Below are 20,163 nucleotides of genomic sequence, written 5' to 3' on the forward strand. Positions count from 1 at the left end.
CCCTCTTTTTGACTCGTCTATTAATCCATTCAAAGGTGATGCTTTGGATGTTTATTGGCGCTTCCTGCTTCTCGTCCCATTCTTTTTCGCGAAGCCACTTCGACCTGCCTTCGCTTTATCAGCGTCTGTCTCAGAGAGAAAACCAAACACGTCAGTTTTATTCCGCTCACTTGACATGTTCAGTCGGCATTTATCGCAAAGAGACACAACCAGATCATAGACAGCGACTTGAACTCCCCGGCAACAATTTGCAGCCCCTGTTTGTTCGCTGTACAAGAACCGGCTATTGTCGCCTCCATTTGACACCGGAAAGTCGAGTTGGTGCTGTTGGCGGAATCGTTCCTGCGATTTTTGGATTTTGAGGAGTTTGATGTATTTTTTTCAGCCTGCATCTTTCTGTGGTTGTTGCTGTTTATTCAAGACTGAAATGTATTTAAACATAACCTTGAATACCTGATGTGCATGTCTGTGTGTGTATCCTTGAACATAATTGCTTCTCAGGTCTGTGTGTTGGTTAAAAAAAGGGGTCCCCCTATCTAGGAGGGGCCCTTGGTGCTCTCTGAGCTTTTCTTACAGACGTTTCACTCATGACGTTACCTAGTTTATCTAATTCCCTGCTAGCACTGATGATGTTACTGATGATTGGGTAATGAAACAACTGCAGGAAAACCACTAAGCTCAGAGAGCACCAAGGACCCCATAGGCGTCTTCCTCCTCCTCCTCCTCCCTGCAAACCCCACTCCGTTCTAGCACTGATGATGTTACCAAGTTGGGTAATGAAACATCTGCAAGAAAACCACCAAGCTCAGAGAGCACCAAGGACCCCTCATTTCAACTCTGAGCTACTTATTATTCTGTTTTGGAAGTCTCTCTATTTACTTTACCAATCTTTCATACATTTTGGAGGGTTCTGAAAAGCGCACTGCAAAGTAGAAGAACCCCCAAAGTGGCCAGAGATAAGAGAGCCCAGGGACATCAAGCCAAGGAGATGATGATCAGCAAACGGAACTTAGGGGCAAAAGGTCTTCCTAAAGTTTAAAGCACAGGTTAATAGCAATAGCATTTAGCACTTAGACTTATATACCGCTTCACAGTGCTTTACATCTATCTCTAAGTGGTTTACAGTGTCAGCATATTGACTGCAACAATCTGGGTCCTCATTTTACCCACCTCGGAAGGATGGAAGGCCGAGTCAACTTTGAGCTGGTTAAGATTGAACTGCTGGCAGTGGGCAGAGTTAGCCTGCAATTCTGCATTCTAACCACTGGGAGGGAGGGAGGGAGGGAGGGAGGGAGGGAAGGGAAGGAAAGGAAGGAAGGAAGGAAGGAAGGAAGGAAGGAAGGAAGGAAGGAAGGAAGGAAGGAAGGAAGGAAGGAAGGAAAACAGCAATAGCATTTAGACATATACCACTTCATGGTGCTTCACAACCCTCTCTAAGCGGTTTACAATGTCACCAACCTCAGAAGGATGGAAGGCTAAGCCAACCTTGAGCTTGGTGAGATTCGAACTGCCAAATTGCAGGCAGCCGGCAGTCAGCAGAATTAGCCTGCAGTACCGCGTTCTAACCACTGCGCTACCACAGCTCATAACCAGTATATTGTCATCGGACTGCTCTGTCATCGGATGCAAGGTTTCCCCGGGGTCTGACTTCAGCCGCTACGTGGCTGATTGTCCCAGCTCCAGCTGGCTCACGGGAGGTTCAGTGGCTTTACACACCCAGCTGGCATGGAAATTACCAGCGTGGCAGAAAAGCGCAGGAAGACCCTTCTGCGATACTCCAAACGGGTCATGGAATGACCCTGCCTCCTGCTTTTATCCGCACTCCACCTTTCCTTTCCTGCCTCGGCTGAGTCAGCCTTTTAGGGAAACACCGTCACGTCCTCCTGATAACTATTTTGGTTTCTCCTTTCCTCTCTAGTTCCTGGCATTGTGCGTGACAACCCAGCCGCGCTGCTACCCAGACCACCAACGCCTGGCCATCATCTCACTATTGTGTCGGGTGAGCCTGGACCGGAATCTGCGGAAACAGCCCCTGATAGACCTACAACAACTGCTGCTGGTTTTGCTTGAAGGCCTCCAGAAATGGGAGGAAACGGTAAGGGCCACAGAACCGAGCTGCCATTTTGGTTTTCTCCTGAGCCTGCCCGTTGCAGCATCTTCAAGGGGAGGCAAGGGGTCAGAGTGGCACGGTTAGCATCAACATGCAAGCCCACACATGTCCAAAGGGCCCTCGTGCTTTGATCATTCTAGTGGTTAGCATCAACATTCATTGCCCACACATGTCCAAAGGGCCATGCCACTTTGGGCATTTTAGTGATGATTAGCATCAACATGCAAGGCCACACGTGTCCAAATGACCATGATGCTGCCATGCTGCTTTGGTCATTAATAATAACAACAACAACAACAACTTAATTAATATACTATAATTAATACTAACTTAATACTCGCTGCTCAAGAACAAGCACTACAAACTAATGCCATGAAAGCAAAGATACAAAAATCCACCGACAATCCAAACTGCCGATTTGGCAACAACAAAGTCGAAACTGTTTCACATTTCATATGCGAATGCAGCAAAATCGCACAGACTGATTACAAAGCTAGACCCGACCGAGTTGCTAAATTAATCCACTGGCCATTATGTAAAAAATACGACTTACCTGTATCCAAAAAGTAATGGGAACATAAAGTGGAAAAAGTTATAGAAAATGAAAAGGTGAAGATCTTGTGGGACTTTTGAATACAGATGGATCGTCACTTGGAACACAACACACCAGATATCACAGTTGTCGAAAACCGAAATGTACAATTTATTGACATCGCGGTACCAGGAGATGCCAGAGTTGAAGAAAAAGAACTGGAAAAAATCATGAAATATCGTGACCTGGCCATCGAAACTACACAGCTATGGATGAAACATGTAACCGTTATACCCATTGTCATTGGGGCACTTGGTACCAGGTCCAAGAATTTTACAAAACACATCAAGAAATTGCAGCTCCCTGCAATGACACCAGCAGAACTGCAAAAAACTGCACTACTTGGAACATCGTACATCTTAAGAAGGTACTTGGTTGATACCTAGGACGCTGGCAGCAACCCCTATCAGCCATTAGCACCAGTCAATCGTATCTGTGACACATTTTTAAATGTCCAATTGACTGAGTTTCATTTTTAATGAAATAATAATAATAATAATAATAATAATAATAATAATAATAATATCAATGAAGTTGAGCGACTGTGGAAAAAGAAATCGTGTGTTGTCCCGATTGTAATTGGAGCAATAACCAAAGGGCTACCCTGCTATTTAGAAATTCTAAATTTGCCGGACTTGAACATTTTGACTCGACAAAAAACCACCTTACTCGGAACAGCTTACATCCTCTGACGATACCTTCCTAGGTCCTTGGTTAGGACTCGAGCTGCTGAGCTATTAACCGGCCTCAAAGGCTGTGAATCTCACTAAAGATTAAATAATAATAATAATAATAATAATAATAATAATAATAATAATAATAATAATAATATTGTCATTGTACATGTATACACAGTATACCCATACAACGAAATTCACTTAACACACAAAGATCAGGTCCAACACAAATGAGCAAATGAGACTTCGTCGAAACGTCGCCAAGACACTTCCAATTTTCCGTGGGAGAAGACCCGAATAACCAAAGACCTATATATATATATATATATATATATATACACACACACACACACACACACATACATACATACATACATACATATGTACAGATTAGGTGAAACCTGGCTCAGTAGCAGTAACTGTGAGGGGGATCTTAGAGTCCTAGTGGACAACCATTTAGATAGGAGCCAGCCGTGTGCAGCAGCTGCCAAAAAAAGCCAACACAGTTCTAGGCTGCATTAACAGAGGGATAGAATCAAGATCATGTGAGGTGTTAATACCACTTTATAAGGCCTTGGTAAGGACACCCTTGGAATCTTGCATCCAGTTTTGGTCGCCACAATGTAAAAAATATGTTGGGACTCTAGAAAGAGTGCAGAAAAGAGCAACAAAGAGGATTAGGGTGCTGGAGGCTAAAACATAGGAAGAACGGTTGCAGGAACTGGGTATGTCTAGTTTAATGAAAAGAAGGACTAGGGGAGACATGATAGCAGTGTCCCAATATCTCAGGGGCTGCTCAAAAGAAGAGGGAGTCAAGCTATTCTCCAAAACACCAAAAAGCAGGACAAGAAGCAAAGGATGGAAACTAATCATAGAGAAAACCAACCTAGAGATAAGGAGAAATTTCCTGACAATGAGAAAAATAACCAGTGGAACAGCTTGCCTCAAGAGGTTGTGGCTGCTCCATCACTGGAAGATTTTAAGAAGAGATTGGACAGCTATTTGTCCAGAATTGTATAGGGTCTCCTGCTTGAACAGAGGGCTGGACTAGACGACCTCCAAGGTCCCTCCCTGCCCTGTTACTCTGTTATTGTGTTATTCTGCCCCAGCAGGATGAGATGCTGAGATCTGCCACAATAGACACCAGATTATTCTAAAGAGAAGTTGCTTACACAAAGAGTTTGAGGCGAGATGGATTCTCCACCCAGCCTCACTCACTTCCAACTTCTCAGTGGGATGAAGACGAAAATCCCCCCTAGACGATCTGAGCAGACAAAGTGCTTTCCATTTGGTGCTAAGTGTCAAACAACAAATAGATTGCTGTTTCTCCTCCTGAGATCGGTGTTCTTTTAACAGAAAGAAAAATGACGGAGGGGAGCTTCGCGTATTTAATTTATTCCATCACGCAGCAGTTAGAGGAACAGGAGCCCAACGAGAATTTTAAAAATTGCCAGGGCAGCTGTTGGAAATTCTACAGCAAACACTTTGAAAAGATGTTCACACCGACACAGGAGTCTAGAGTAGAGTAGAGTAGAGTAGGGTAGGGTAGGGTAGAATTAGAATAGAATAGAATAGAATAGAATAGAATAGAATAGAATAGAATAGAATAACAGAGTTGGAAGGGACCTTGGAGGTCTTCTAGTCCAACCCCCTGCTTAGGCAGGAAACCCTTCACCACTTCAGACAAATGGCTATCCAATCTCTTCTTAAAAACTTCCAGTGTTGGAGCATTCACAACTTCTGGAGGCAGGTTGTTCCGCTGATTAATTGTTCTAGCATGTCAACATGTCATTCTAACACGTTAAGTTGTACAATAACGTTAAATAGGAAGGGCCCTATTTGCCAGCAACGTATATATATTCTTTTTTCACTCCTTTTTTTGTGTGTGTGTTTTCTTGCAATCCTTGGACTCCTCCTGCAGCCAATGGATGTGCTGCTGAAATTTATTTTTCGAGGAATTTCGGTCCGTTGGCTTTTTAGGTCGGAGGTTTGATACCCCCGTATCGGTATCCTGCTTTTCTTTGCATCTTAGCCAATGGCGCCTTCCGTTTAGCTTCTTAATTAATTGTTACGGCTTAAATAAACCCCCTGGCATAGGCTTGGATGCCTCAGTTCCCCGTCGAGCTTGGCAGAACGGCTGGCATTGGCTTGGTCTGGCCCTCCCCGCTCGGCTGAGCTCTCCATGACCCGTTGAAGGTTTCCTCCCTAATTTTGAACCCGATTCAAGCCTGAAGAGAATCCCCAGCATTTGAATGCATCAGTGGCTTAGTGGCCTTACGAGGAGAAAGGCATTGTTTGCCTAGAGCAGCGATGGCAAACCTTTTTGCCATCGCGTGCCAAAAGTGGGGGCAGCACAGGGGGGTCATGGGAGCACGTAATTCAATATGCCCCACCCACCCCCTGCGGAAGCGCATGTGACACCCCCACACACACACTCCTCTCGGTTTTGGCACGTGATGGCACGGTGGGCCCAGTAGGCCCGTTTTTTGCCCTCCCCAGGCTCCAGAGGCTTTCTAGGCGCCTGGGGAGGGTGAAAACAGCTTTCCCCATCCCCCTGGAGGCCCTCTGGAGGCCAGAAATGGCCATTTCCTGACTTCCGGTGGGCCTGGAAGGCCCGAAAATCAGGTGGTTGGCACATGCATACATGCTGGAGCTGAGCTAGGGCAATGCTCGCATGCCCACAGATATGGCTCCACCTGCCACATGTGGCCCGCGTGCCATAGGTTTGCCATCACAGGCCTAGAGGGAATGTTCTAAGATAGGGGTCTCCAACCTTGACAACTTTAAGCCTGGAGGACTTCAACTCCCAGAATTCCCCAGCCAGCAAAGCGCTCCATGGCTCAGGACCGGGGTACTTGCGGGACCGCCTACTACCACCAATAGCCTCCCACCGGCCAGTACACTCCCATAGAGAGGGGCTCCTCTGGGTGCCGTTGCCAAACAATGCCGACTGATGGCCCCCAGGGAGAGAGCCTTCTCTGTGGGGGCACCTACTATCTTGAACGAGCTCCCCCCGGAGATACGGAGGATCCTGGATCTGCGCACCTTCCGCCGCGCTCTAAAGACCTTTTTATTTCACCAGGCGGGCCTGGCCTAAATTTCTCCCTCTTTTATAAAAGATTTTTAATTTTTAATATTTTTTAGTATTTTATATATTCAAATTTTAAAATTGGTTTTAAATTGAATGGGGTTTTAATTTGTCTGGGCCAAAACTATTTAATTTGATTTTAATTCCACTTTTTAAATTTTGTATGTACGTATTTTATTTTATTGTTTGGCTGTGCACCGCCCTGAGTCCTTCGGGAGTAGGGCGGTATAGAAATCAAATAAAATTAATTAATTAATTAATTCTGAGAGTTGAAGTCCGCCAGGCTTAAAGTTGCCAAGGTTGGAGGCCCCTGTTCTAAGATGGATTTCATGGGTGCCAATTCGCTGGCAGAAAATCTCCCTTGGGCCCCCTCCAAGCTCCACGTCCTCCTGGATTTGTTTATTTATAGTTTTAATTAAAAATAAAATAAAATACACAGGCAGCTTAGCAAGGTGTAACGGAAAAGGTGAAGCTCGCCAGGCTACAAATAGAGCCTGGAGGCAAACTCAAAAAAATAAAATAAAATATGAAAATAACAGGTGGCTGCACTCCAGTGTTTTATTTGGAAGCGTGCCTCGGTAGCTCATGTCACAGGAGGGGGGAGGGGGGAGGGAAAGAGAGAGACAGAGACAGACAAAGGCAGCTTTTTGATAGATAGGTCTTTTTATCTCTCATGCCCAGTGCAGCCATAGCATTGGACTTATATACTGCTCCACAGTGCTTTACAACACTCTCTGAGGGGTGTGCAAAGTCGCCATACTACCCCTAACAATCTGGGTCCTCAATTTACCAACCTCGGAAGGATGGAAGGCTGAGTCAACCTTGAGCTGGTCAGGATCAAACTCCTGGCTGTGTGCAGAGTTAGCCTGCAATACTGCATTCTAACCACTGCGTCACCAGGGCTCCTTTGCACCAGCAGCCGTTCTCTGGGAGCGTTCAGAACTTAGAAAATTCCAAATATTGTCCAATCTTGCCAAAACCTTGCTGCCTGTTGAGTTGTGATCTATGGTATGGATCTTTCTTCTTCATCAATGATACTTGGTCCCCACTTGGTAGTACAGTGGTCTAAGGCACCCTGTTATTAAGCTGGTTATTAAGACAGCTGCCTGCAATTACTGCAGGTTCGAATCTCGCCAAGGCTCAAGGTTGACTCAGCCTTCCATTCTTTCAAAGGTCGGTGAAATGAGGACCCAGATTGTGGAGGCAATAAGCTGACTTTGTATAAATATACAAAAGGATGAAGGCTATTGCTGAGCACATTGTAAGCCGCCCTGAGTCTCCGGAGAAGGGCGGCATATAAATCAAATTTAAAAAAAAAAAAACAAAAAAACTTAAAGATTTTGGGATGAGCTAGTTCTGCAGGAAGATCGACATCAACTAAGGGAAGTTAGAAGTCCCAGACACTTGATTATGATACAGTCTTAAAGGTAAAGGTTCCCCCTCGTACATACGTGCTAGTCGTTCCCGACTCTAGGGGGCGGTGCTCATCTCCGTTTCAAAGCCGAAGAGCCAGCTCTGCCCGAAGACATCTCTGTGGTCATGTGGCCGGCATGACTCAATGCCAAAGGCCCACGGAACGCTGTTCCCTTCCCACCAAAGGTGGTCCCTATTTTTCTACTTGCTTTTTTTTTTTACGTGCTTTCGAACTGCTAGGTTGGCAGAAGCTAGGACAAGGAACGGGAGCTCACCCCGTTATGCGGCGCTCGGGATTCGAACCGCCGAACTGCCGACCTTTCGATCGACAAGCTCAGCGTCTTAGCCACTGCGTCCCTTATGATACAGTCTTACCCATACTTAAATGGGAGTAGTTCCTGTAAAAGCAGCTGGCCTTCTGAAAGAATCTTCCAAAGGCTGAAGGCTTCAAAAAAATTTTCTTTTCTCAAAATTCTCTGGATCTTCATAGTAGTAAAGACTTAGTTCCTGCTGCCATCTCTGGTTTTCCAAGGCGCTGTTTTACCCGATCTCTTCGTAAAGCTTCCATATCCATCCCATATTCTAGTAAGAAAAAAAAAAGACAGCGATAGAAATAACATCAATCTCTGACCATACAGCATTGCGTCCAGTGGTGCTCTTCAGCCAGTTCTATCTGGTTTGGGAAAACTGGTAGTGTCAGTTGCAGGAAGCTCCGCCCACCCGCCCGGACGTCATCACATCCCCATTTTTGACACATGCGCTTACATTTGCGAACTGGTAGCAAAGGTAAATGAATATCACTCCTTTTTTTTTTTCCAAAAAAGTTTTTATTTTTATTTCTCATAAACACGTTTACAAGTTCAGTCATTTATCCATCATTTTTCATTCATCTTATCTTTTAACTTTCATTTTTCATTTTTACTTTTTTCGGGGCTGCTCTTTTACCCTTTACCTTTACTCCAACCTTTCTTCCTCTCCTCTCCTCTCCTCTCCTCCCCTTCTCTTCCTTCCTCTTTCTTCTCCTACTTCCTTCGTTCTTCCTCTCCTTCTCTTTCCTACTTCCCCTTCTCTTCCCCCACTCCTCTCTTCTTCCCCCCTTCTACCCTTCTCTTCTACTCCTCTTTCTCCTCCCTCTCCTTTTCCCTTTCTTCTTTCTCCTCTCCTCTCCTCTCTTCTCCCTTCCTCTCTCTGTACTCCTTCCCCTCTCTCTTGTTGTTTCCCTTTTCAGTTCAATCTAAAGTGGTATAAGTGAATCCTACTCCTGATTGTCATCTGAGTAGAGGTCAACTCTCCTCTGCCCATCTCCCACGAAACACACACCAATCTCACAGGAGATAAAGAAAAACCAAGCTTCATTTTTAAAAAAGAATATAAACAATTGGTAGCTAACTTGAAAATCCCGGAACTGTTAATGCGAAAAGTTGTAGGAGCTAAAGTGTTGGTCTGTCCAATTAAAATCTGTGGCATTTTGCTAATTGGGTGTATAGTAAGAAATCCAAGAGACCATGAGTTGACACTAATCGGTTACAACTCTCCCAGGCTCTTCATTTTACGGAGGAAATATTCTGTTCTCAAGAAAGAAAGGAAAATACAATTTCCTCCTGAACAATCTGATATTTGCATAAAGGGGAAATGCATTTTTTCTTTACGTTTTGAAAGAATGAATCTTTCCCCCCCCCCCCCCCCATTTCCAGGACTGGAAATGCATTACCGTAGTGACCAAAATTGTGGAAACCTTTTGGGAAAAGTGTATTTTCTAAAACTAGCTAATAACACCAGTTCGTGTTTTTTTTTTTTTTTGGAGTAGTACCATAAAATTATATATCAGTGGAAAGATAATTTAATCAAGAATGTAATGCAATGACTTTTATGAAGGATTTGCTATTAGAATAGCAGTTACAGTATAAAGAAGAAAAGTGAAACACGTAGAAAAAACAAGCTATACAAAAATGATCCCCATGTCAGTTAATACTTAGTTGGGTAACCTTCAGCATGAATGACGGCCTTACAACGTCTTCCCATGGAGTGAACCAAGTCTTTGAGTTCTGCAGTTGTTACAATGTGAAACCAAGATTGAATGATGGCTTCTATTAACTGGGTTTTATTGCTTCTGACTAACCAGTTTCTTTAGTCGGCTCCATAGATTTTCAATTGGGTTAAGAAGGTCTGGGCTATTCCCAGGCCATTCCAGCAGTGGAATAGGATTATCTTGAAACTAAAAAAAAAAAAAAAAAAAGTGGTGGTATAAGCCATAAACCTCCAAAATACACTTTTCCCAAAAGGTTTCCACCATTTTGGCCACTACTATATGCGACAGAAGCCATTCCTCCCTCAATGATAGCCCTGGTTGAGTTGAAAATGTGCTCCCAGTCTGGGAAACCAGCTTCTGAGACCATAAAACTAGGCTGTTAAGTTCCTGCCAGCCAATTTTGCATAACCCAGCTATTCATCTCTGAATCACCGATCGCCCTCACCAAGTGTATTTATATGGGTGGGGGAGAAAAAATCATACATTATTCATTTGCTTTCCATGGGAATTTAATCCTTGCTCAGCAGTGGTGCCCTGTCTGTCCTCTTATTTTTTTGCTCAGCAAGCTTCCAAGTAAAAGCCTCTCAAGTGTTAAAATATATATTTCACCTCTGCTGCATGCTACAGATTGAATCGGAAGTGACTCCACATTCTGGAGAATTCTTCCATTTCCTGGATGTGTATTTTTTTGCTCCGGGTCCACAGGAACAGCAGGATATTGCCAAGTTGAAACAGTTCACCCCTCCATCTTCTCCCCAATTTTAAAGCTGGAGCTTTTTGTTCAGTTCCCTGTTGGCTGAGATAACTTTCAACTCTTCGGTAGTGTTGGAGTAGTCTTCGTTTAGCAACACTTAATTGGAACTACTGTGTTTTCCCAAAAATAAGACTCTTATATTAATTTTTGCTCCAAAAGATGCATTAGGGCTTATTTTCAGGTTAGATCTTATTTTGGGGGAAATACGGTACTAAAATGCCTCCATCTGGCTGATGATCTTAACGGGCTTATTTTTGGGGTAGGGCTTATACCACGAGTATCCTGAAAAATCATGTGAGGGCTTATTTTCCAGTTGGGTCTTGTTTTGGGGAAAACACGTTAGCAACTCCACTGCTAAGCCAAACGGTTGCTAAGTGGAACATCACAGGATTGCAACTGTGCTCACCAGCTGAAAAGAGACTGTTCAGTTTTACACTTTTGGCTTTTGTTTGCCTCTTGACCCCCTCCCCTGCCCTTTCAAATGCGCAAGGGCCTGCCTGCAGTCTTGTGTACACATCACAAGCAGTGTCATTGTGCCTTAACCCAGGGCTGTGGCTGTGGACACATTACACAAGCAGTTTACAGTACGGTACTCTCTTGCAATCCCTTCTTCTCCAATCTCTCCGTTTTGCAGGGAATGGATGGTGGGGGAGAGGAGAGAGAGCAGCTGATTTCTCTAAGCCACGGGTGTCAAACTTGTGGTGTCACATGACATATCGTGATTTCCCCCCCCCTTCGCGGAGCTGGGGTGGGCATGATGCATCCGGCCCACGGGCTGCCAGTTTGACACCCCTACTCTAATGTGCATGATCACACAGCTTTTGTTGTGTAGAAAAGCAAACAGCTTAGTCTCTTGCAATCCCTTTCTCCCCAACCAATCTGGGTAAAGCAAAGGTGGGGAAAAATGGCCCCTTTATAACTTGTGGACTTCAACTCCCAGAATTCCTGAGCCAGCACGGCTGGTTTAGGAATTTTGGGAGTTGAAGTCCACAAGTCCTAAAAGGGCCATCATTCCTGGAACCCTGGGATAGAGGGTGTGAAAGACAACCAGTCAGGCACGGGATACCATGTTCTGAGTACAATGGCAATCATATGACTGAGGGATGCCATGATGGTCCTAAATAAATTTAATTTAATTTAATTAATTCAATTTATATGCTGCCTCTCTCCGAAGACTCAGGGTGGCTCACAATACATTTTAAAAAATCATTATAAAAAATATTTAAAAATTAAAAACATTAAAAACTCATTCATACCATTCATGGCCGGATCACAAGAGTGAGATCAACGGCCCCAGCCTGCTGGAAAAGCCAGGTCTTCACCGCTTTCTGGAAGGCCAATAGGGTGGGGATGGTCCGGACCCCAGGAGGTAACTGGTTCCAGAGAGCCGGGGCAGCCACAGAGAAGGCCCTCCCCCGCAGACCCGCCAGCCGGCATTGTTTAGCTGACGGGACCCGGAGGAGACCAACTCTGTGGGATCTTACCGCTCGCTGGGAGCTATGCGGCAGAAGGCGGTCTCGAAGATAACCTGGCCCTGAGCCATGTAGGGCTTTAAAGGTAATAACCAACACCTTGAATTGCGCCCGGAGACCGATAGGGAGCCAGTGCAGCTCACGGAGAATTGGTGTAATGTGGGTGTATCTAGGTGCACCCACGACAGCTCGCGCGGCTGCGTTCTGGACCAACTGTAGTCTCCGAACACTTTTCAAGGGTAGCCCCATGTAAAGCGCGTTGCAATAAATGGGCATAAAGTTATTTTTCCAGCACCATCATAACTTTTAACAGTCTCTGGATGAATGGCCAGTGAGCTAGCAACCACCTGTAAGCGCACTTCATTTTCCCCCAAATAATTATTCGAACTAAGCCATCATTTCATCATTTCAGTATTTTCACACTTATTTTCAGAAAATAAGTGCAGAGGGCTAATAGACCGCAGTTAATTTATGAGCCTGGGTAGAAACCAAGCACTTACTTCCACTAATCTCCCACAACGATCTGGGCCCTTCAGTTAATTTTTAACAAGCTTTTATCAAAGAATCCGAATCAATCCGTTTCGTAATCCCTTCTAATCGGTTTCCTTTTAACTTCTGAGACGACTCTTCTTCTTCTTTTTTTTTGGGGGGGACAGGCTTTTGACTCAAAATCCTGTTTAAACAGAAAAGTTCAGGCTTTTGGGGGGGGGGGCTCCAAATCATTTGGCAAAGCATATATAAAAGAGATGAGGCTTTGATCGCCTCATTGCCATCATTTTTGTTTTTCTGAATCCCCCATGGACATCCCTGCTGGGTGCCCAGCTTCCGAACTCAAGATGCACACCTATATGCACACACACACACAACAAAGCTTCTAGGAGTTTAGTGTTCTGTGATGGGATATAGAATAGAATAGAATAAACAGAGTTGGAAGGGACCTTGGAAGTCTTCTAGTCCAACCTCCTGCTTAGGCAGAGAACCCTACACCACTTCAGACAAATGGTTATCCAACATCTTATTAAAAACCTCCAGTGTTGGAGCAAACACAACTTCTGGAGGCAAGTTGTTCCACTGATTAATTGTTCTCACTGTCGGGAAATTTCTCCTTAGTTCTAAGTTGCTTCTCTCCTTGATTAGTTTCCATCCATTGCTTCTTATCCTACCCTCAGGTGCTTTGGAGAATAGCTTGATTCCCTCTTCTTTGGGGCAGCCCCAAATTGGAAGACTGGAAGACTGCTATCATGCCTCCCCTGGTCCTTCTCTTCACTAGACTAGCCATGCCCAGTTCCTGCAACCGTTCTTCATATGTTTTAGCCTCCAGTCCCCTAATCATCTTTGTTGGTCTTCTCTGCACTCTTTCTAGAGTCTCCACATCTTCATCTCAAGTCTCAACAGTGATTCATTTAAGAACTGTGGCATATTCTTTGTTTGAATATGTTTGGAGAAAACTCCACAGCAATTTTTCGTATGGCTGTTGATAAAAATAGGATCGTCAACACGATCACCAACATCTGATGATGGATATGGCACAAGAAGAAGAAGAAGAAGAAGGGATATATAGTCCTTGCTTAGTCACTATGTGCAGTTACAATGGTGACGGAAAAGTAACCTCATGAGTAATCCTTACATCTATGACCTTCGTAGGTCCATAAACACAAGGAAGAATGGTTCTTTACTTTAAGTGAATAAACGTTTCACTTAACAATTTGTGGTTACTTAAATGAGTAATATAATACTATATTGCACCACTGGTAAAAGTATGGGGTTGAATGAGAAGGAGGGGAAGGGGAAAGTTGACATTTTCTCTGATAGAAAAATGTCAGCTATCTTGTCCAGGGACAGCTGCTCCTATTGTAATGTAATTCTTCATTTTTCCCCTTGACTTTAAAAACAAAAACGGTACCCTTGTGCAGAATTTCCCCTCTGTGGAAGATTTTCTTCAGCTAAACTATTATCCGGAAAGTTTCTATCTAAGCAGTAAAAAAAAAAAAAAAAAAAAGGAAGTAGCAATTGAATCCCACGTAAAATTCTGTGCACGAAGCATTTGCTATTAAAGAACTCTGGACAAAATGTATAAACTCTCTCTCTCTTTTTATTTAAAGAATATAATATTGGACGTTCGTTTCCCCAGGGCATTTTTTCTCCACTTTATTAAACAGGTGCAGTTTTATTAGACTATATCTGGGTTTGTGTTGCGTACCAAGCTAAGCTAAACGGGATTGGGTAGCTTATAGTTCAATATTGCAGGTGTAAACCAGGTTTGTCGTGAGCCAGGTTTTCAACTTGGAATTTGGATATGTTTTATTTCGTGGAATACAGCATTTTACGTCAATGCCCTTTTGTTAACTAAAATGTGGATGTACTTACAGCCATGCACTTAGTGATCGTTTAAAATTGCGATGGCGCTGAAAAAAAGGGACTTACAATCGATCCTCTTGTCCTGGTTGCTAAGTGAATCACTGCACTTGTTAAATTAGTAACATGGTCGTTAAACAAATCCCCATTTTATGACTTTTCTTGCCACTTTCGTTAAGTGAATCCGTTGTTAAACTAGTAACACGGCCATTAAGCGAATCCGGCTTCCCCGTTGACTTGGCTTGTTAGAAGGTCGCAAAAGAGGATGATATGACCCCTGGACCCTGCAACCGTCATAAATATGAATCACTTGCCAAGCAGCTGAATTTTGATCACATGACCACGGCGACGTTGCAACGGTCATAAGTGTGAAAAACGGCCCTAAGTCACCTTTTTTTCAGCAACGATGATGATGATGTCACTTCGAACGGACACTAAATGAGCTGTTGTAAGTCAAGGACAACCTGTATTCAGTTGTGAAGAATATTTCAACAATAGCATTTCAGCAGAAGAGGACTTGAAGCTCAAACATTGCTTTTCAAACCACGGCACCCTTGTGTTCTTACCGAGTCTGTTTATCTCCGTGTTTCTTTTTAAAGAAAGCAACCTTTCCCCTTCCATTATTTAGCATTATTAATCACACAATACCCTTTTCAAAAGGTATACAATGGGACTATATGCTCGACATGCGATAGAACGCATCTTTTTAGAACCGTTTGTGGGGGGAAAAAAGGATAAGGGGGGAAGAGTAGTGTATACGGAAGCGTTGCTGTTTCACCGAAACCCACCACCAACTGGCATGGACAGAAGGTAGCAGAACGTTACACGCAGACATGCAAACTTAAATATAGAAAGCAGCACACCCTGAGAATTGGAAAGCGAGCTTGGGAAAAAAAAAATCGAACTGCACCAGTAGCCGCCATCTGGAACTGATTTCTCAGGAAGCATCTCCCCGCTCGCAAATTCACAACCGACTTTCTCTTTTCCTTAACAGCTGCCAGAGCTGTGCAGGTCCCTCGGCCACGTCTCGCAGCATCATCACAACATGGTCGCCGTCGTGCGTTGCTTCCCGGATACCACGTCTAGAGGACGGTGAGTCCTTTCCGCGTGGCGACTAGCTCTCCGACACGATTGGGGGAACGGGGCGGAAGGAGGCACGGGACGGGATGCGCCCACCAATGCAAAGCAGAGCAAAGTGGGGCAGTAAAATCTTAGCGGTCCAGCCTCCTGATTACCACCTGTGCCAGGTGTGATTGGTCAGGAAAGAAGTCTGGGGCAAGGGGTGAAATCCAGCAGGTTCTGACAGGTTCTGGAGAACCGGTAGCGGAAATTTTGAGTAGTTCGGAGAACCAGCAACAGTGGTGGGTTCCTCCCAGTTCCGCTGAGCCGGTAGCGGTGATGATATGACGTCACCGAACCAGTTCTGCCCCCCCATACCCGCCCACGTTATTCTTACCTTTTATTTGGCCCCGCCCCCAATCTATTGCTGCCTCCTGAGTCCCAGCTGATCGGCTAGAAGGAAAAAAAACTTTTAAAACTCTTGCCGTGGGGCTTCAAAGGGCCGCCCTACAGCTGATCAGTGTTAAAAGGCACTGTGGTGATAGACCGGTGCCTCCAAAAACAAATGGGTAGACTGGTACAGCTCTGCAAGCAGTTAAAAGCCTGGTAGACCAGTACCTCTGCTAAATCCTAAAGGATTGTCACATGACCATTAAGCCACACCCACAAAATAAGCCACGCCCACAGAACCGGTAGTAAAAAAATTTGGAACCCAACCCTGACCGGCAAATACCACCTCTGGCTGGCCCCAGAGGGGTGGGAATGGGGATTTTTCAGTATCCTTGCCCCAGGAGTGGGGTGAGAATGGAGATATTGCAGTATCCTTCCCCTGCCACGTCCACCAAGCCACACCACACCACGCCCACAGAACCGGTAGTAAAAAAATTTGAATTTCACCACTGGTCTGGTGGGATAATACAGAGCTCGGTAAAAATATTGGCCTGGTTTACGTTGACGGAATGACCAATTCCACGTTGGGAAGCATAGCCGTGGGTCAGAAAACACACACACCAAATTTGATGGGCTTGTTTATTTTCGGCGCGTTGCCAAAAGTGAGCTGGGAGATTTCCAGCAAAGGGTAAACAGAAATAGCGATGAACTGAAGCTCTTCAACTGTAGGAGGTTACAGCAATTTGGGCTTTTTTTTAAGCCTTGGAGGAAAAAAGCTGGAAGAAGAGGCTACGGATTTAAGCAGTAAGGAATCGCATAGATAAATGGGAATTTATTCATTTTTTAGAAAGATAGTCCTTGGCTTATGACCACAATGGAGCCCAAAACTTCTGTTGCTAAGCGAGACATTTGTGACCTTTTGTGACCTTTCTTGCTGTGGACGTTAAGTGAGTAACACAGTTGTTAAGTGAATCTGGCTTCCCCATTGACTTTGCTCATCAGAAGGTCCACATGACCCGTGGACACTCATAAATATGAGTCAGTTGCGACCGACATAAATATGAACCAGTTGCCAAGCATCTGAATTTTGAACCTGGGGATGCTGTAACGGTCATAAGTCCCTTTTCTCAGCGCCGTTGTAACTTTAAATGGTCACTAAACGAACTATTGTAAATCGATGACTACCTGAATTTGTTAAATTTATTTGCCGTCTGTCTCGCCATGGGGGCTGCCCTAGGCGGTTGTTTTGCCCCAGCTACGGACCCCAAAGAACGCAGTTTGATCGCCTTGCAGTCCAAGGGACTCGCAGGAGTCTTCTCCAGCACCAGAGTTCAAAGGCCTCCATTCTTTGGCGCTCAGCCTTCCTTATGGTCCAACTTTCACAGCCATACATTGCAACTGGGAAAACCGTAGCCTTGACTATACGCACTTTTGTTGGCAGGGTGATGTCTCTGCTTTTTAGTATGCTGTCTAGATTTTCCATAGATTTCCTCCCCAGGAGCAAGCATTTTTTAATTTCTTGGCTGCAGTCCCCATCTGCGGTGATCTGGGAGCCCAGGAAAATAAATTCTGTCACTACCTCCATTTCTTTCCCATCTATTTACCAGGATGGATGATCGTATGCGGTAGTAAATTTCTTAGTGCCCTTTGCTGGGGAACATGTGCAAAAGACAAGTCCTTGTGCCCCTTTTTTCACCCGTTCTTGGCAGGTGGGGACACCTGGCTGAAGGAGTCCCTTCTCAACTTCGGAAGTTGAGAAAAAAAATGTAAAAAGCACATTTACCATTAGGGACCTAGAGCAAATCTAAGCTCAAAGGCACCGCTTTGTTTTCTGCTCCTTATCATCTGTGTTGAGTAGTTGGTTGATCTCTTGCCCTGATTGGCTTTAATGGACTTCTTGTCCCTTAAGAAGCAAGTTCTCCAGCTGAGGAGGAGATTAGGCAGCTACGAAAACAGATTTTAAAAGCCCAGAGGTTAGGCTGAAAGTAGCAGAGGACAATTGGAAGATGGAGGAGTTTTAGAAGAAGGAATCTGAACACTAGAATTGCAGCGAAAGAAAAAGCAAGATATAACCAATGTTTAAAGAGCCTCTTGATGCGGGTGAAGAAGGAGATTGCAAAAGTTGGCTTGAAACTCAACATTAAGAAAACTAAGATCATGGCATCTGTCCCTCTCAATTCCTGGCAAATAGATGGGGAAGAAATGGAGGTAGTGACGGATTTCATTTTCCTGGGCTCCAAGATGACTGTAGATGGGGACTACAGCCAAGAAATTAAAAGATGCTTGCTCCTGGGGAGGAAAGCCATGGCAAATCTAGACAGCATACTAAAAAGCAGAGACATCACCCTGCCAACAAAAGCGCGTATAGTCAAGGTGATGGTTTTCCCAGTTGCAATGGATGGCTGTGAAAGTTGGACCATAAGGAAGGCTGAGAAGGCCAAAGGATGGAGGCCTTTGAACTCTGGTGCTGGAGAAGATTCCTGCAAGTCCCTTGGACTGCAAGGCGATCCAACCGGTCAGTCCTAGAGGAGATCAACCCTGACTGCTCTTGAGAAGGCCAGATCCTGAAGAGGAAACTCAAATACTTTGGCCACCTGATGAGAAGGAAGGACTCCCTGGAGAAGAGCCTAATGCTGGGAAAGATGGAGGGCAAAAGAAGAACGAGGTGGCTGGATGGAGTCCCTGAAGCAGTCGGCGTGAGCTTAAATGGACTCCAGAGGATGTTAGAGGACAGTAAGGCCTGGAGGAACGTTGTCCATGGGGTCGCGATGGGTCGGACACGACTTCGCAACTAACAACAACAACAACAATCATCCAAAAGAATGCCTTTCACTGAACCTTGTGGCAGGAGGTTACAATTAAATAATAGAGTAGCTTGCCTCCTGGAGTCGTGGCTGCTGCATTGTTGGAGGTTTTCTCAAGCATAAACTGGATAAGCATTGGATCAGAATGGTGTTAGGTCTCCTGCCTTGAGAAAGGGGGGTTGGATTAGAAGACTGTCCAGCCCTGTGATTCTATGTTCTATGTTCTAAAAGCATTCATCACAAAGCCAAAGTTTATACACTTTATTCCTGCTCTCCCTTGAAGACTTTTGTGAAGATGGGTTCATGGCCACTTCAGTCCTGATTTGTCCTTGATCAGTTCCTAGGAGTTGGCAGCAAGACCTGCATTACATTGGTACTTCACCAGCCTTTAGATTGTTAATTGACTTCCTTCCTTCCTTCCTCCCTCCCTCCCTCCCTCCCTCCCTTCCTCCCTTCCCTCCCTCCCTGCCCTCCTTTTCTCCCTTCCTTCCTTCCTTCTCTCCCTCCTCCCTTCCTGCCCCCCTTTTTTCCCTTCCCCCCTTCCTTCCTTCTCTCCCCCCTTCCCTCCCTCCCTTCATGTCCCCCTTTCTCCCTTCCTTCCTTCCTTCCTTCCTTTCTTATTTATTTGTTTGTTTGTTTGTTTGTTTGTTTGTTTGTTTGTTTTATACGCCGCCCTTCTCTGGAGACTCAGGGCGGCTTACAATGCGTTAAGCAATAGCCTTCATACTTTTGTATATACCTGCTTAGTAGGGCTTTCGGCCCCCCCAAGCGGTGTTCTTTTTTTATACAAAGTCAGCTTATTGTCCCCACAATCCGGGTCCTCATTTTACCTACCTCGGAAGGGTAGAAGGCTGAATCAACCTTGAGCCTGGTGAGATTTGAACTTGCAGTAATTGCAGGCAGCTGGTGCTACTTAACAGCACTTTAGTCTGCTGCGTCACCAAGGCTCATTCCCTCCCTTCCTTCCCTCCCACCCTCCCTCCGGACATTTTAGGATATTTTAAATACCACTGATAATTTCTGGAGTAATCCAAACTCTTTCTATTTCTTAGAGTCTGTAAAGCATTTTGTAGCAAGACCATAATAATCTTATTGTGGTCTGGTGCGGTCTGGTCTATATTGGCCAAAAAAAAAAAAAAAAAACCCCAAACCCCACAAGATTGTGATTACAATGGTGTGATCAACGCTCTACCCATTTTTGTTGTGCACTGACACACATAGAAATGCCTTCTACACAATCCTGTTTTGCAACGTAAACAGTCTAACTTAGCTTCTGAACTTAGTGGGTGGCTGAGAAGTCACATAGGACATCTGTAGCTGGTCAGAGAAATTGCAGGACATTGTAAGAAAGACTCCAACTGTCAAGAATTTCCAGGGTTTAAAAAAAAAACAACATTCTGTTGTTGGGTGGAGCACATTT

The 20,163-nt window shown here is 44.7% G+C and overlaps 1 protein-coding gene across 10 annotated transcripts in view; it reads left to right on the top strand.

The window, feature by feature from the left end:
* Positions 1–20,163, top strand: part of FAM178B (family with sequence similarity 178 member B) — a 245,345-nt gene that overhangs the window by 116,835 nt on the left and 108,347 nt on the right. For all 10 annotated transcript variants that reach the window (XM_087875813.1, XM_087875808.1, XM_087875815.1 and 7 more), the window contains 2 exons: positions 1,919–2,095; positions 15,485–15,582. In XM_087875813.1, coding sequence (XP_087731939.1) covers positions 1,919–2,095; positions 15,485–15,582 — 275 coding nt within the window. The remainder of the gene's footprint in view (positions 1–1,918; positions 2,096–15,484; positions 15,583–20,163) is intronic.

The sequence above is a fragment of the Pantherophis guttatus genome, chromosome 9 (genome assembly GCF_059756535.1).
Source record: "Pantherophis guttatus breed Tessera chromosome 9, ASM5975653v1, whole genome shotgun sequence".
NCBI lineage: Eukaryota > Metazoa > Chordata > Lepidosauria > Squamata > Colubridae > Pantherophis > Pantherophis guttatus.